Raw genomic sequence first — 15,976 nt, 5'->3', positions numbered from 1 at the left:
TAGGGAGCCTTGAGTCAGATGAGCGGCTTTGGGAGAGAATGGATGGAGATGTGGACCTTGAATGACAACCTGTAAGCCCAGTTTACACTATGAATTTCACAGACACTACCCTAATTCTGAAGGAGAATACCTCCTAAGGGTTCAAAGATGGAATAACTCCTTCAGGTCTTTAGAGACCTATAACATCATAAACACAGTCTTTGAGAATTATAAGCACTTTCAGTGTTGCTCTCCTAAACACTGGCTGATAGAATTTCTCTCCTCACATTCCTCTTCCTTCCTTCCCTTTTAAAAATAAAATGAAATTATAGTTATTGTTTTTTTGTTTATTCTTCTCTCACATAATATATCCTGACTGTGCCTCCCCTCCTTCCTCTCCTCCATGTCCTCCTCACCTCCCCCACGCCCCTTCTACTCCCAAACCACTGCTCTTCCATTTCCCTTCAGAAAAAAACAGACCTCATGAAGCCTTGGTATGGGGGTTTGTACCTAGTCTTACTGTGTTTTGTTAAGCTGTGTGTTCAGTTGATATCACTTCCTTCCTTTTTAAGTTTCAGCTTCTCTTGTAGTTCATCTCTTTGTTCCTTCTGTCTCTTTGAATTCAAAACTGCCTGCCAAATAAAGTGATGTAGTTTAGTAGGGGTGTGGCTAAGGGGTAGGAATGAAAGTACTCACACATTTGCTAAGTACCCAACTCTTGCCCACCTCTCACTGGTCCAAAAGTTCTTTTGAGAAAGCAATGCAGTGTTTTTATTAGTAGTATGGTTTTACAAAATCTGTGTCTTTTTTAATGGGTCATCTGGGCATTATTTTGACTCTTTTTTTATTTATTTAAAATCTAACTGGCCTGTTACCCAGTGGTCAGGTACATCCCTGCTTCATTTATTCTGCACATACTTACGGACTCTTTGCTCTCTAAGGCATTATAAATGATAACCACAGGGAAGGCAGAGCAGGCTCTGCTCCTTTGTCTATGTTAATCTGTTCCATTCTATCTATCTGGAAGGAAGTTGCATATGGCTGTCATTGATGGGTGATAGTATAAGGAGTACGAGACCCAGGAACGTTTATACTTATTGCCTTTGGACTTGGTGCCAATCTTTCCATGTTTATTCAGTATTACAATTAACCACAGGATCTCTACATGTTTGGGGTACAGAGTCTCAGCCTATTGGAGCTCTTGACCTAGTTTATTGGCACTCTGTTGCATCTTTTACTGGTACCCTGTGTACTTTTTCCAGTGAACCCTTGATCAGATCCTGGCAGGAGGTGGGGTGCTGGAATTGCCAAAACATTTGGACAGTACAGTTTGCCTATAGTGTTAGTAACCTGCCCCCTTCTCTTTGGTAGGGGAAGAGACCAGTTCTCCAATTTACTTCCCCAATTGGTGTTCATAGCTCTGCCACCCTCCTCATTGGGGGTAAATGTTGCAAAAACATTTTTTAGTTCTGCAATTTTTGTGCTTGAAGAATGTAAGTCCTGTTGTTTTTTGTGCAATAAAGAAAGCTTTTCTCTAATCGGCTAGGCTCCATGAATGAGCAAGCATATGAGAAAAACCTTTAGAATGAGGTGCATCATCTGTGACTCAGTTACTATCTTCCTTTTCCTTTCTATGCACAGGTCCATCTGTTGGTTTTGTTCTGCTTTCTGATGCAATCACAAAATTGATTGAGAATCTTTTTTGTTTGATCTTATTTTGTTGTGACACACTACAGTGATCATCAATTAGAAATTTTCAAAGCATCATTTTGTTGAAATTAGTTTTAGCCAAAGAACATTTAGGAAAAGAATCTAAGAGCAGCATTTGTTAAACTGTGGTACTGGACTGAAAACAAAGCCACAGTCCCTGTAGCATGAACTTATTTTGTCCTTTAAAGGTTTACATCAGCAAGAAAAATCATTTCATGTCTCTCCAAGAAGGTGTGTGAATGCTGTAGCCATTTCACCATCAAGACATGATGTACAAGCTTTGTAGATGAAAGGAAAGACATGTGGCAGACCCCCGTGGTAGTCAAATTAAATTTTAACAAGAGTAGAAATGTCTAATAATAAATATTCCACGAAAAGTAGGAAATATCCATTAAATGATGTCTTGGATATGATTAAACCAGTCTTTTCTACCATCACCCTATAGGTCATATCGGCTATGTATGTAAGTGTACAGAGGCAGCAAACACTGGGGAGAATGATCTGGGTTTTGCTAGGTTGGTGAATACTGGAAGGCCAGTGAGTTCAGTTACCGTGCTGGTTACTCTTTTTGTTACTACGATAAAATATTTGACAAATACTATTTAAAGAAGGAAGAGTTTATTCCAGCTTGCTGTTTGAGATTATAGTCAACCATGGTAGTCATGGTGGAAGGAGCTTGAGGCAGCTGCTCCACTGCATCTGAAATCTGGGGGCAGGAAGAGATGAATGCTTGTTCTTTCTCTGCCCATCTCTCCCTTTGAATGCAGTTCAGGACTCCAGCCCAGGGAGCAATGCTACCTACATTTAACACCAGTCTTCTGTCTCATATAACCTGATCTAGAAAATCCCTCACAGATATTTCCAGAAGTTTATCTACTTGGTTCTAGATCATGCCAAATAGACAAGCAACGTGAACTTATGCTATTACTAATGTTAACCTCTTTTTTTGGCTGCCATGTGGGTCTAGAAGTCTGTGTGACATGTGAGTCACCATAATTACATCCATGGCCATCAAGTATGGTGTTTAATCTGGATACTTTTTTTCTCTCTCACTGAAATTTAGAGGCCTTGGCCAAGGTTTATCTCCAGCCAGCATAACAGTTTCCTGCACTTGAACATTATATTTACAAATGCAATACATATATATGTATCTTTGTTTAAATACCATTTACAAGTTAAATATGTAAGGTGTATTTTTCAATGTTGATATGTTATACTCTTTACAAAGTTATTGTGTGTGTATGTGTTTCAGGCATGCATGTGTGGTGGTAATCTTGGTTTCTTTAAAAATCAATTTGTTATGTGAATATGTTTTTGTTTTAATACCAGGTTTGGGATAAGATTCTGTTTTACAGCAAGTGATTATGATTTGCCTCATGCACTAGCAGGAATGTGATTTTTGCCAGCTGCAGGTAGTTTAATTCTGGAGAGGGGATAAATAGAGAGGCTGAGAGGGCCTGTGGTGACTGCTGCCACCGCCTGCTGCTGCCTGCTGCTGCCCCTGCTACTGCTGCTAGTTTCTGTTGTTGTGGTTTGTCAAGTGGTCATGAGGAAAGAGATGGGAAGAAGAAATTGGATATCCTGAGGACAAAGACAGGACTTGCCTCAAGGAACCCAGCCAACCCTAATCAGCAAGAAGTCGTCTAAAGAGGTTTACATGCCCTTTCTTCTTTAATCTTCTTTTTCTCCAAATTAGTGGTGGAAGGGTTTGGGATGGAATAAGGGTTGGAAGGGTGGTAGATATAAGAACCCAATAAAATAGCTTAAAAAATATATCAATGTGTGTGTGTGTGTGTGTGTGTGTGTGTGTGTGTGTAGGATATGTGGTTCTAAGCACCATCCACTTCAATTTTTGAACCTCTTCTTACCTAGAAGCTCAACAAATAGGCCATCTGGAGCCCCCAGTGTTGTGTTTATAGGTACACACCACCACATCTTGGCTTTTTTGCTTGTTTGTTTTAATGTGGATTCTGGAAGATTGAATTTAGGTTTTCATACTTATAACACACATGCACTTTAATGAATTATCAACCTAGATTCCCACATATTTCAAAAATAGGTACTTTGGGAGCTTTGTTTTATTTTTGGTAAGTTCAGCCCCCTTCTTTGTTCCTTAACATCTATGTGGAGTGAGTGAATTACAGCCTCACTAAGCCTGGTGACCTTGAAAGCTCTTCTCCCTGCTGTTGTGCTGGTCTCTCTCTTTCTGACTGTTTCCATCATCTGTGGAACCATCTCTGATTACTAGGTAATAGATTGTCTACTCTCTTTCCCCAATCCTTCTTATTTGGCTGTTTGCTTAGATGATTTACTTGTTTTCTTAACATAGGTCTTTGGGCAATGTGCTAGGCCTGATTGTAGGAGACAACGTTGAGGGGCTCATTGAGGGACCGTGACTTTAAAAATAATGACAAAGCCATGTTTTATAGCACCCTTAATAAAAAGCCATTACATAGAACCACTGATGACATTAAAAGACATATGGTTATGGTTTCTCTTAAAATAACAGAGGAAGTTCTCTCCAAGTGGGAACAAATTCAAACACATTTTTCTGCCTTTCAGAGTATTTAAAATAGGGAATAGAAGTCTAAATACCTTATATGTGTTCTTAAAAGGTATGTTTTACTATATGTGGCATAAGACAGAGTTCCAGGCTCGCTGAAAAAAAAAAAAAAAACAACTCAATCGCATTAAATTTGATTTCTATAATGCCTGAAGATTCACTAGACCTGGCAGAAGACAATGGCTTGTCAGCGATAGATGATGAAAATTCACAGGATATTTCAGATGAGCTAAATATCACTCATTACAATAAAGAAGCACCATTAGGGAGGTTTTTTGCTACTTATTGGAAACTAAACTCACTAGTACGCTATCATTTGAACTTCAAACTTAATCATTTTGGCTAAGGGCTTTGGACTTTCTTAACTCATGAATGATAATTTCTTTTTGGTTTTGTTTTTGGTGTGACTGGGTAAGGAACAGGTGAAACCACCTCTGCTGTTCCTAGAATGCACCATGTCTTAGTACTTCAAAATGTGATTTTACTTGGAAGCAGGATCATTGAAAACATAATTATTGAAGATTGGGTCACAATGGATATGGGTGGGCTTCTAACAGTTGGAACAGAGATGTGTATTTATGTGGGGGCAAGGAAACCTTGTAAAAGACATAGGAGACAGACAGCTGTCCTAGAGCCTAGAGATGTTTGGGGCAGGCCTTGATTTATGGCCCCAGGAACCAGGGCACACTGCTTTTCTGTTATTCTAAGCTGCCTAGTTTGAGGTCTTTGGTTAGGCCAGCCACAGGGAGCTAGTATGAAAGGCAGCAAATCAGAACAGAAGGATTTACATTAAGGCAGCAGTTAACTTCTTAGGAAAACACAGCACTGATTGGCCTTACATTCCTTCCATGTTACCTGATACACACCGAATTGCATCCCCTAATGCTCACATTTCAGCCATTTCAAAAAAGTTTTCATTGTGTAATACATGCCAAATATAATCAGAGATCATCTTCCTTCTTTCTAATGTAGATACTGTCTTCTTGCCTAGTTGTTTCTGGAAGTCCTGATTGGCTAGAGCTCCCTTACAGGGCTGTGTTGAGCTGAGGTGGCAGACAGTGGGCACAGGGGATGTGTTCTCCATCTTACAGTGAAAGCTCTCACTGCTAAGTGGGATGTAAGCAGTGGGCTGGGACCAAATCAAGGACCTCACATGCCCTAGGCAAGCACTTATATATAAGCACTCAGCTATACCTCCAGTCTACTGTGTGAGGAAAGCGCTTTCTCTGCCTTCATGTTGTACATATTTTTCCATGAATGATTATTCAGTTCTGTCCAGTGTTTCTCTTCTATGCATTGAGATAGTACGATTCCCCCACTCTGCTGTATGATAGAGCATATCAATTTATTTGCTTATGACTGACAGATCTACCGTCTATGGATAAATCTCACTTGGCCATGGTGTGGGATCATTTCAATGTGCTGTGAATGGGGGTTGCTAAAATGTTGTTGAGGAATTCTGTGTCTATATCCATGTAGCTCAGTAGACTGTAGCTTCTTTTTCTTATCATGTGCTTGGTTTGCATTAGCATATTGTTGGTCTTGTATAACTATTAGAAATGTTCTATCTTCTACTTTAAAAAAAAGAATTTAGGAAATGTTGGTACTAATTCTCCTTTAGATGTTTGGTAGAATTCACCTATATAGAGAATCATTTAGTGTCAGGAGTTACTTTGTTAAAAGGGTTTTAGGTACTGACTTAATATGTATATTTGTTGTTGGCAGAAATATAAATAAGTAAAACTATTATAGGAAGTAATATAGATATCCCTAAAAGAACAGAAGAAAATGAAGTCTGGAAGCCTGTGGCTGGAAAGGTTGCTCAGTGGTTAAACATAAGTACTGATCTTGTAGATGGTCCAAGTTCAATTCCTAGAACCCACCTTAGGCTGCTCACGATGACCTGTAAGTCCAGCACCAGGGGATTCAATGCCCTTCCCTGGCGTCTGTGGGCAGGCACTCTTGTGCATGTATCTACTCATATATAGATATAATTTTAAATAGGCAAATAAATAACACCCTGAAACAAAAAGTACTGTCTGATGTAGACACACTTCTGACATACACCCACAGGGACTGAAATCATATCTCAAAGAAACATTGTTCATCATAGATTAATTTATAATAGCTGAGGCCTGGAAGCAATGTGAATATTTGCCAGTAGATGAATGCATGTTTTAAAAAATTTTACCTGTAAATAGTATTTTTCAGTCTTCCAAAATAAAGAAAATCCCATCATTTGAAACAGTGTGGTTGCATCTAGAGAATATTATCCTAAGTGAAATGAAGCAGAGAAATGCCACATGGAACAACACATGTGATTAATCTCAATTAATAAAACATCACAGAAGAAGGTCAAAAGGTAGTTTTTCAGGGCTGAGGAAGCAAAAGTTGGGAGATGTTGATCAAAGGTGTGTAGTTTGATTCTCACAAGGTAGAAGTCCTGGAGAATTGCCACACAAAGCTACCTCTAAACATGAAAATGCTCCACTACAAACTTAAACTTTGGCCACAAAGCAGAGTTATGTTGATTGTACCTAATACTAAAGCTAATAATTATAATGGCAGATAAGAGAGTATAAAGTAGTCTTTTGTAGAGATAGATACGTTTATGGCATAGATCTTGATAAAATTTCATAAGAAAAGATGTCTGCATGTCCCCCAAATCAGTACACTATATATTGATTATGCAGTATTTTTCATATGAAAATGTTCAAATCTTTGTCTGTGGTATAATCTCTCTCTCTCTCTTTTTGGGGGGGTTGTTTTGTGTTTTTTTTGTTTTTGTTTTTGTTTTTTTGTTTTTTGTTTTGTTTTTCCGAGACAGGGTTTCTCTGTATAGCCCTGGCTGTCCTGGAACTCACTTTGTAGACCAGGCTGGCCTCAAACTCAGAAATCCGCCTGCCTCTGCCTCCCAAGTGCTGGGATTAAAGGTGTGCGCCACCACGCCCGGCCCTGTGGTATAATCTTAACAAGTCAAAAATAGTAATAATGCAGCGGAGAGATGGAAGGATAATTCAGTAATAGAAGTTTAAAATTAACTAATAAAATACCTGGGTGTTACTATTGGAAATTAAAATATATGATTTTAAGATATTTAAAAGGAGGATATTGGAGCAGAGAGGCAGACATTGGACTCTATGGGAAGGTAGGTACCTGTAAGCCAAGAATAGATGCTTTGGGAAAACCCAAGCCTACTGAAAGCTTTCCAACAGAAGAATGCACCCTCTATGGTTTTAATCATATAGTCTGTAGTATTTTGTTATAATAGCATTATAAACCTAGCATCTATCCATCCATGTCAGTTATTGTTTGGCCTTCTCCGTAAATCAGAATACACTGTTATGCCTACTTTGTGATAAATACAGACCAGAGTCAAAGTAAGCTTTGAATTTCAGGCTAGATATTTTGTTTCTTCTAGGAGAGCAACACAAAAGATTATCCAGTCATGGGAACAGGTATGATGTTTATTCCCAATAAAACAAACTTCTCATTCCAATACTGACTTCCTCTCATGAAAAAACAAAATTCCATAATTGTTTCAAAATTCCTTAATTGTTCACAGTACTAGCATGTCATGGGGTGTGGGGAGTTAGCTGTGAGGGCACTTGAGTCAGTCAGTTTTCTAGTGTTCATTTATTAGCTCAGGGGAGGGGCATTTGTAGTTGGGGTTACCTGGTCCATAGTAGCTGACAACTGCAGGCACTTACAATCAATGAAGGGATCATTCTGTGTCATATGATCATGAAGAGTCTGTCAGAGACCTCACTGTGTCACAACCCTACTTCAGCCCCTGTCTCTGCAATCCTAAGCCAAAGTGACAGTGCTGGTCACAGTTCACCTATAATGAACCTCAACACTTATGTGTCTGATATTTTCTCATGTGTCTACAGGAGACAGAATCTCAAAGAAAGGTTTCCATAACTAAACATCGGCTAGTTAAAACCACACACTGTCTCTAGCCATCGATGCTGGTGGTACTTCTGATTCCACTCTGCTTGGGTTCTCCGTGAGCTCCATGCTCATCCCTCATGCTGGATTGTATAGGCACAGTCCAAACTGTGTAAGACTCAACTATTTACCAAGTGTATTTCATAAAACACTAGACACCCCCTATAGCAGAGAGTTTTGGGTGCAGCTTGGCCAAACTAAGCATGTGTGCATGTGTGTATGTATGTTGATACATACACAATTACAGGAAATGACAAATGTAACAACCACAACAAAGGCACCGAAGCAGAAGACATAGTAAGAATCACTAAGGAACTACTCAAGGGAAAGGCAGAAAATTAGGCAGCTCCTGGCGGGCACAAGCATTACTTGAGCAATGAAAGCTCTACTGCAGAAACATATCTATATTGCTCTGCTTCACATCTCCAGTATTCTAAATGTACTAGGAAGAGATTTAATTAGTCAACTCTCTTGGGTCACGGCCCATCTCATAGCTGGAAGTACAAGGTACTTCAGATAGAGAAACTATTTCAGTTAGTTGAGTCCATTATCACCAAAGAAATGAAGGATGTGATTTTTATTTCAGAAGAAGGTGGAGTGTGAAAGTTGGTAGCCAAATGGTAACATATGGGAACTCTGAGCATCTTTAGTATGAAGAGCCACATTTGAGCATCTCAGGTTTGTTTTGTCAGCTTTAACCAGTGCACATTCCTGATAGACAGTGCTCCTTTCCAACTGGCAGTTGGTGTGCTAACACTTCCCATTGGGCAGGGAGTGTCCCCTTTGCTGTGCTCGCCTGGCCAGGTATCAGCTGGTTGCTCTTAACTACCATCCTGGATACTGTAGTACATCTGGCCTTGAATTCATGCCACAGACTGCGGCTGAAGCACATAAAGATCTTTTGGCACAATGAAGGCTTGTTCATGTAAATATTATTATTAATAGTCATTATCAGAAACAAGGAACATCTTGATAGCATAAAAAAGAGAGCCAGCTTGGCTTGGGTGCCAAGGGAAGCAGCTGCATGAAGCAGGGATGGAATGCTGAGCCTTCAGACAAGCTGGAACATTGCTCTTCACTGTTGCATTTTAGTAGGATTTCCCAGCAGGTGAGATTGCAAGATGCTGGGAGGGTCTATGAGGTGGGCTGTGGATTCACTTACTATATAACAAGGTAGTGTTAAGTCTGCAAAGATATCTGTGATGATAAATTTGATTTTCAGATCAATTGGATTGAGAAGGGTTAAGATTAGCAAGGCTGAACTTTATGTCTTCTAGGGCATTTCCATGGAATTTAACTAGATGGAAAAACCTACTATGAACATGGATCACAGCATCACACAGGTGAGAGGTCCAAATAGAATAAAAAGGGAAGGAGGAGGAGGAGGAGGAAGAGAAGGAGAAGGGAGAAGGGAGAAGGGAGAAGGGAGAAGGGAGAAGGGAGAAGGGGGGAGAAGTGAGGAGAAGGGAGGAGAAGGGAGAAGGGAGGAGAAGGGAGAAGGGAGAAGGGAAAGAAGAAGAAGAAGAAGGGAAAGAAGAAGAAGAAGAAGAAGAAGAAGAAGAAGAAGAAAGAAGAAGAAGAAGAAAGAAGAAGAAGAAGAAGAAAGAAGAAGAAGAAGAAAGAAGAAGAAGAAGAAGAAGAAGAAGAAGAAGAAGAAGAAGAAGAAGAAGAAGAAGAAGAAGAAGAAGAAGAAGAAGAAGAAGAAGAAGAAGAAGAGGAAGAAGAAGAGGAAGAAGAAGAAGAAAGCTGATAGTGCATGTATTCTGGATTCCCAGCTTTCTGGGTCTAGGAAAAAGTATTCACTTGAACTTCTTTCTTCTGGTACTCCAGAGGTCTATAGAATTGGGAGGTCCACTAGTGTCTTAGTTAGTATTATTATTACTGGGATGAAACATCATGTCCAAAAGCCACATGGGGAGCAAAGGATTTATTTGGCTTATGTATCCTAAATCACAGTCTATCATGAAAGGAAGTCAGGTCAGGATCTTAAACAGAGCAGGAACCTGGAGGTAAGAGCTGATTCAGAGGCCATGAAGAGTGCTGCTTACTGGCTTGCTTCTTTTGGCTTGCTCAGCTTTCTTTCTTTCTTTCTTTCTTTCTTTCTTTCTTTCTTTCTTTCTTTCTTTCTTTCTTTCTTTCTTTCTTTTTAAATATTTTTTATTACGTATTTTCCTCAATTACATTTCCAATGCTATCCCAAAAGTCCCTCATACCCTCCCCCCCACTTCCCTACCCACCCATTCCCATTTTTTGGCCCTGGCATTCCCCTGTACTGGGGCATATATAAAGTTTGTGTGTCCAATGGGCCTCTCTTCCCAATGGTGGCCAACTAGGCCATCTTTTGATACACATGCAGCTAGAGTACAGAGCTCCAGGGTACTGGTTAGTTCATAATGTTGTTCCACCTATAGGGTTGCAGATCCCTTTAGCTCCTTGGGTACTTTCTCTAGCTCCTCCATTGGGAGCCCTGTGATCCATCCAATAGCTGACTGTGAGCATCCACTTCTGTGTTTGCTAGGCCCCGGCATAGTCTCACAAGAGACAGCTATATCTGGGTCCTTTCAGCAAAATCTTGCTAGTATATGCAATGGTGTCAGCGTTTGGAAGCTGATTATAGGGTGGATCCCTGGATATGGCAGTCTCTAGATGGTCCATCCTTTCGTCACATCAGCTTGCTTTCTATAGCAACCAGGACCACTAGTCCAGGGTGGTACAACCCATATTGGACTGGACCCTCTGCATCGAAAAATTACTAATTAAGAAAGTGTTCTACAGGCTAGCCTACAATACAGCCTCATAAAGATATTTTCTCAATTGAGGTTCCTCCTCTCAGATGACTAAAGCTTGTGTCAACTTGACATAAAAACTAGCCAGGACAGCAGGTGCCTAGGATAGTACAAGGTCTCAGCAAAGTTATTGTTCCTGTGATAAACATACCAATCACAAAGTCTAGCCAAATCTAATATAATGTCTCATTGTTTAGTGATTTTCTGCAAAATGTCTAGAGGTGCCAACGTGCTGGGGGAGGGTACAAAAGGCTGAGAAGCGATCTGGGGGAGGGTATAATAGGTGGCACTTGTGGATATTTATTTATAATTGAACCAAACTGATGAGGACATATCATTGAAGATATAGATCCAAGATGGATTAAAGAGTATGGATTGATAAATTAAGTTTTGAGCTCATCTTTAATCATTGAGGTGGTTGGAGAGGGGATAAGGCTGGTTAAGGAAGCAGAAGACTTTGGGTCAAAGAAGTTATATTCTGTTGAGCTAACTGGTAAGCCACCAGCAGCTAAGAATTGCATCGCATATGGTGGCTTGCATGAATATGTACCTGATACATTATTTTGATCGGCTGGTTATGATACCAAGTATCAGGCTAGCGGGAGAATCTAAAAGCTCAAGTTTCTCTTGGAACTATGCTTTGTTGAAGAAGACAGATACAGTAAGGCTTATGAAACTCTGAGGCAAATCTCTGCTGTTAACACTTAAGCTTAAAAACCACAATTTGTTTTGATTTGCTAACTATGATTTTGTGCATCTGAGGCAGGCCTTGCATAATTCTGTATCCCTTTCCTCTACTATAATATTTCATTCTAGTCTCTATTTATTTTATTCAAGTTGACAGGGCTAGAATTGTAGCTCCTTGGAAATCATCAACAAAGGAGAGATGTGGTAACCAACTTGCTCAAAGCCCTTCCTCACTTTCAGAAAGTAATAAGAATTCAAAACTAATTTTAGTTTCTTTGTGAACTTAAGAGAAGCCATACTTTTTTATTTTTATTTTTATTTATTTTTTCTTTTTTTGTGATAAGATCATCAGAGCAAACCAAAGTAGCATATTTATTTGCTTTTGGCAAGAAGTAGCTTATTTGCTCACTGTGTTAATTCTGTCCCTTATTGATTAACATCTCAGATGACTATTTATACGTGTCTCAGAATAAGGAAATAGAACAAGTGGAATTGGTACTTTGCTGGCAGTTCTTTGCGTGGTAAATACGGTTTCAATCAAATGCTCTTTGAGAAGCACTTGTAACAAGATGATGTTGAGGATGGACAGTTGAGAAGTTACAGGCATTCTCATAACTTTTATAGAAGGAGCCATTTGAGGATGAAAGTTAAGATGATTTCAAGAGCAGCCTTGGTGTTTCTCATCCCTACACTTGTCTAACCCTTCTCCTGATGCAGGTAGTGTGCTAAGCTGACAGAAAACACACCTTCCCCCAAACTTCTGTTTAACACAGGGAATGCTTGCCAGTGAACCAAAGCACAGGGAAGCCCCTTTGGTTTTGGCACATCAGGGCAGGTGATCAAAGGATGGTTTATTACAAATAGCACTGAGGAGGTAGTTAACAGCTACAAGAAAAGGAAGCCCACAGTGTTTGCTGGGCGCCTGCCAGCATGTAGCAAGTAGGTTGACATCAAGAAAAGGGGTGTGGTGGACCGTCGCTGAGAGAGAGCTGTGAGCTCAGGATTGGTACCACCAAGGAAGGGGCTGCAAGGAAAGAGAGCCAGTGAACTGTCAGTTCTGCAGACCCGGGCAACCACCATCAAGGTTTTAATATTTTTAATCGTTATCTGCATTTCCTGCCTTGACTCTTGTTTCTGACATGCAGTCACCATGGTCTTTCTTCACGGTCTTCACGGCAGGGTTGCATCTGAGACCCACTGTTCCTCCTGAGAATTTAGGACCCTCAAACATGGAGGAGACTTCAGCCAAGAAAGCACAGCCAGTTTGCCTGGGCAGAGCCACCACAGCTCACTTTTAAATGTACTTTTATCCAGTCTTTTCTCCACTGTAGTAAAAGAAAACATTGAAAACGAAAAACAACATCCCCAGGAAGCGAACGAAATTGCTGTTATTGGAATCAGAGCAAGGAACCCCGACAGATTGCCCTTCAGCGAGGGCCGTCTCGTGTCAATCACAGCTCATTCTTGAAAACTGGACTGTGGAGGACATATGTCTTGTGTCTAGAGAGAGAAAACAGTACATAGAGAACAAGGACCCTCTGCACGATGAAATCGAAGAGGTAAAAAAATATTAAGGGTATGTTTTCCTAGTCTCTTGCTGAAGTCTATTTTTGCTGAAACAAGCTCAAAGTCTGTAGCATGAAATGAGAATTTGGAGAAAGCTGAAGGAAATATTGAAAACTCACAACAGAACAAACGTCCTATAATATCAAAAGACAGGATGTGGGTGGCACTGTTAAATCAGAACCTACCGGGTGGAGTTTCGACCATGTCTCGTCAGTCTCTCTTTGATGTTCCTAATGTGTGAGGAAATACTCCTCTCTTAAATGGTTCATAGAACAGCCCCATATAACCCTGGGTAACGTTACATTCTAGTCCCGTCTTATGTGGTCAGGGGGAGATGTGACCTGGATGGAGCTTCGTGCTTTCTGTTTCTGCTTGGCTTGTTGTTGTTGATGTTGTTGTTTTTGTTCACATGCAAAAAGAAATGACCATTATGTACAACTTAGCAAAGTTGAGTTCAGCCAATCCTAACTGCTTGCAGTCTGCTTCCCAATCTGCCAAAATGTGAACAAGCTATAGAACACGAACTCCCTCTGCCACGACGGAGCTGACCCCTTCGCCGTGATTCCCCGCTTTTCTCTGTGCAACCGTCGGTGGGAACAAACGTCCCTTAAGCGATTCTGTTGTCATCAGTACAGTTACTAGCTAAGGAACGAGAGGATGAAATAATAAACACAAAGTTCGAATTCACTGTGAATGGAATAAAAAAATGCACTGTCTTGTAAAATGACATAAAATACAGGATGAAAACATACCTCCAAAATAGTTTATGGAATTGTAAGTACATTTCAAAGCAATAACTCTATATTTTTAGAAACCGAGGATAAAAATGAAGTAGACAAATCCACAGTAAGTTACTGAAAGAAAAATTAATATTGAGGAACAGTAAAATCAAACTAAATGACTCTAGAAATATAACTACCATGGTAGTATTAATTTATGAATGAATGTATGATGAAAACGGATGCTACATTTGAAGAAAACAAGAAATGCAAATGATAATTTATTTTGAAAATTATTTGTTTACTTTTCTGCTAGATTCTTGTCTTAGAATAGCTTTACAAATATATGACTTCTTTTTTAAGTGCAATAGGAAATGATGATGCTCTTCTGGGCTGAAGATTAATTTGTCTTATTTCTAGCTGTACAGTCATTTAATGGAACAGAGATCACATCATATGGGAAAAATGCATTGAAAGAATGCAACAGGAAAAAATCCTTCTTAAAAACTCCTTAAGACTTAAAATTCTGCCATAATCTATCAGGCTTCCCCAACACTATAATTAAATAAAATATTAGCAATTCCAACAAGAAAAAGTAGAGGACAGACAAGAGTATGAAAATGATGGGAGAAATAAAGCAGTTTATAGAGCAAGTTATCAGAATAGAATAGAGTAGAGTAGAGTAGAATACAATAGAGTAGAGTAGAGTAGAGTAGAGTAGAGTAGAGTAGAGTAGAGTAGAGTAGAGTAGAGTAGAGTAGAATAGAATTCAGCATAGGAAACATTTCTAATTTATTACTCACGATTTAGAGAATGTTTTCATTTTCAAAGCTTAGCTACTAAAGAAGAAAAGTCAATTTAGCATTTAAGATTTGCAACTGTGAAATTATATTTTTAGAAATATTTATACATATACATTTGTAACAATAATAATTCTAGAAGAAGTCATGAACTTGAGAGTGAGATGGGACATGGGAGGAGTTGGATGGGGAGAGGAAGGCATAGAATGAATGAAAATACAGTACTCATGTGAAATTCTTTTAAAAAAATCAAAAAATTAACCAGGAAAAGGTTTATACCCCATACTTAGAATCAAGTAGGTTGACATCAAGAAAAGGGGTGTGGTGGACCGTTGCTGAGAGAGAGCTGTGAGCTCAGGACTGGTACCACCAAGGAAGGGGCTGCAAAGAAAGAGAGCCAGTGAACTGTCAGTTCTGCAGACCCAGGCAACCACCACCACTCACCCAACTAAGCTTTTGTGTGATCGTCAACGAAAGCCAGAGGTCTCTGTGGGGAAACTGAAACATGGCATTCTTAACTAAAATTACACTCCATTTTAATTATATTGTGGGCTACATATCTCAAGTTCTCTCAGTTTTATTCAAACTAAATCACTATAACAATATTAACTCCTATACAAATAATTTATTATTTTCTAATGAAATAAAATGTATTACTTTATGCTAACCAAAAGTGGTTTAAAAATAAGAAAAATTTACCATTTCATAAAAGAGGACATGTGAATGATACAGAAATATTACCAATAAAAGGATGTAATGTGTCAGTGTGTCAGAGTGCTGAAAATGTAATAAGGGGGAAATATCAATGCCATTAGATAGAAATTAGCAAAATGTCTGAGTTCAATAGAGAATAATTTTAGGGAGATAACATTAAGTAGCTGAGAGAGGATGTGTGTCATCCCAATAATAACCCCCAAAGTCACATGTAATGCACTGTTTGAAAAATAAGGAGTAAAATTATATATGTATATATGGTGTATGTGTGTGTGTATGACATTTCATCCTAAAATTAATTTTGGATGATAAAGACACAGAGAATGGAAATAACTACAACGATGACAAGATTCATTAAGCTTTGTCTTCTCAAAAATGAAATATATTTTGCTTCAAGTACATTTTAAATACTTTTAAAGTTGACCCTTTTACACATAAACAAAACAATAAATTATAGTTCTTTGTAACAGTGTATTAGAAAATTATAATGTAACACAGACA

At 39.1% G+C, this 15,976-nt stretch overlaps 1 protein-coding gene across 2 annotated transcripts in view; it reads left to right on the top strand.

The window, feature by feature from the left end:
* The window catches only part of Pid1 (phosphotyrosine interaction domain containing 1), a 303,550-nt gene that overhangs the window by 20,484 nt on the left and 267,090 nt on the right, over positions 1 to 15,976 (top strand). Inside the window, exons 2-3 of one of the 2 annotated variants that reach the window (XM_017313045.2) lie at positions 7,674 to 7,710; positions 9,481 to 9,546. The exons of the other annotated variant lie outside the window; for it this stretch is intronic. Coding sequence (XP_017168534.1) covers positions 9,505 to 9,546 — 42 coding nt within the window. The 5' untranslated portion in view covers positions 7,674 to 7,710; positions 9,481 to 9,504. The remainder of the gene's footprint in view (positions 1 to 7,673; positions 7,711 to 9,480; positions 9,547 to 15,976) is intronic. 2 annotated transcript variants of the gene reach the window in all.

This window comes from Mus musculus, chromosome 1, assembly GCF_000001635.26.
Source record: "Mus musculus strain C57BL/6J chromosome 1, GRCm38.p6 C57BL/6J".
NCBI lineage: Eukaryota > Metazoa > Chordata > Mammalia > Rodentia > Muridae > Mus > Mus musculus.
Note: the sequence above shows the minus strand (reverse complement) of the source record. Positions and strands in the feature narration are given on the sequence as shown.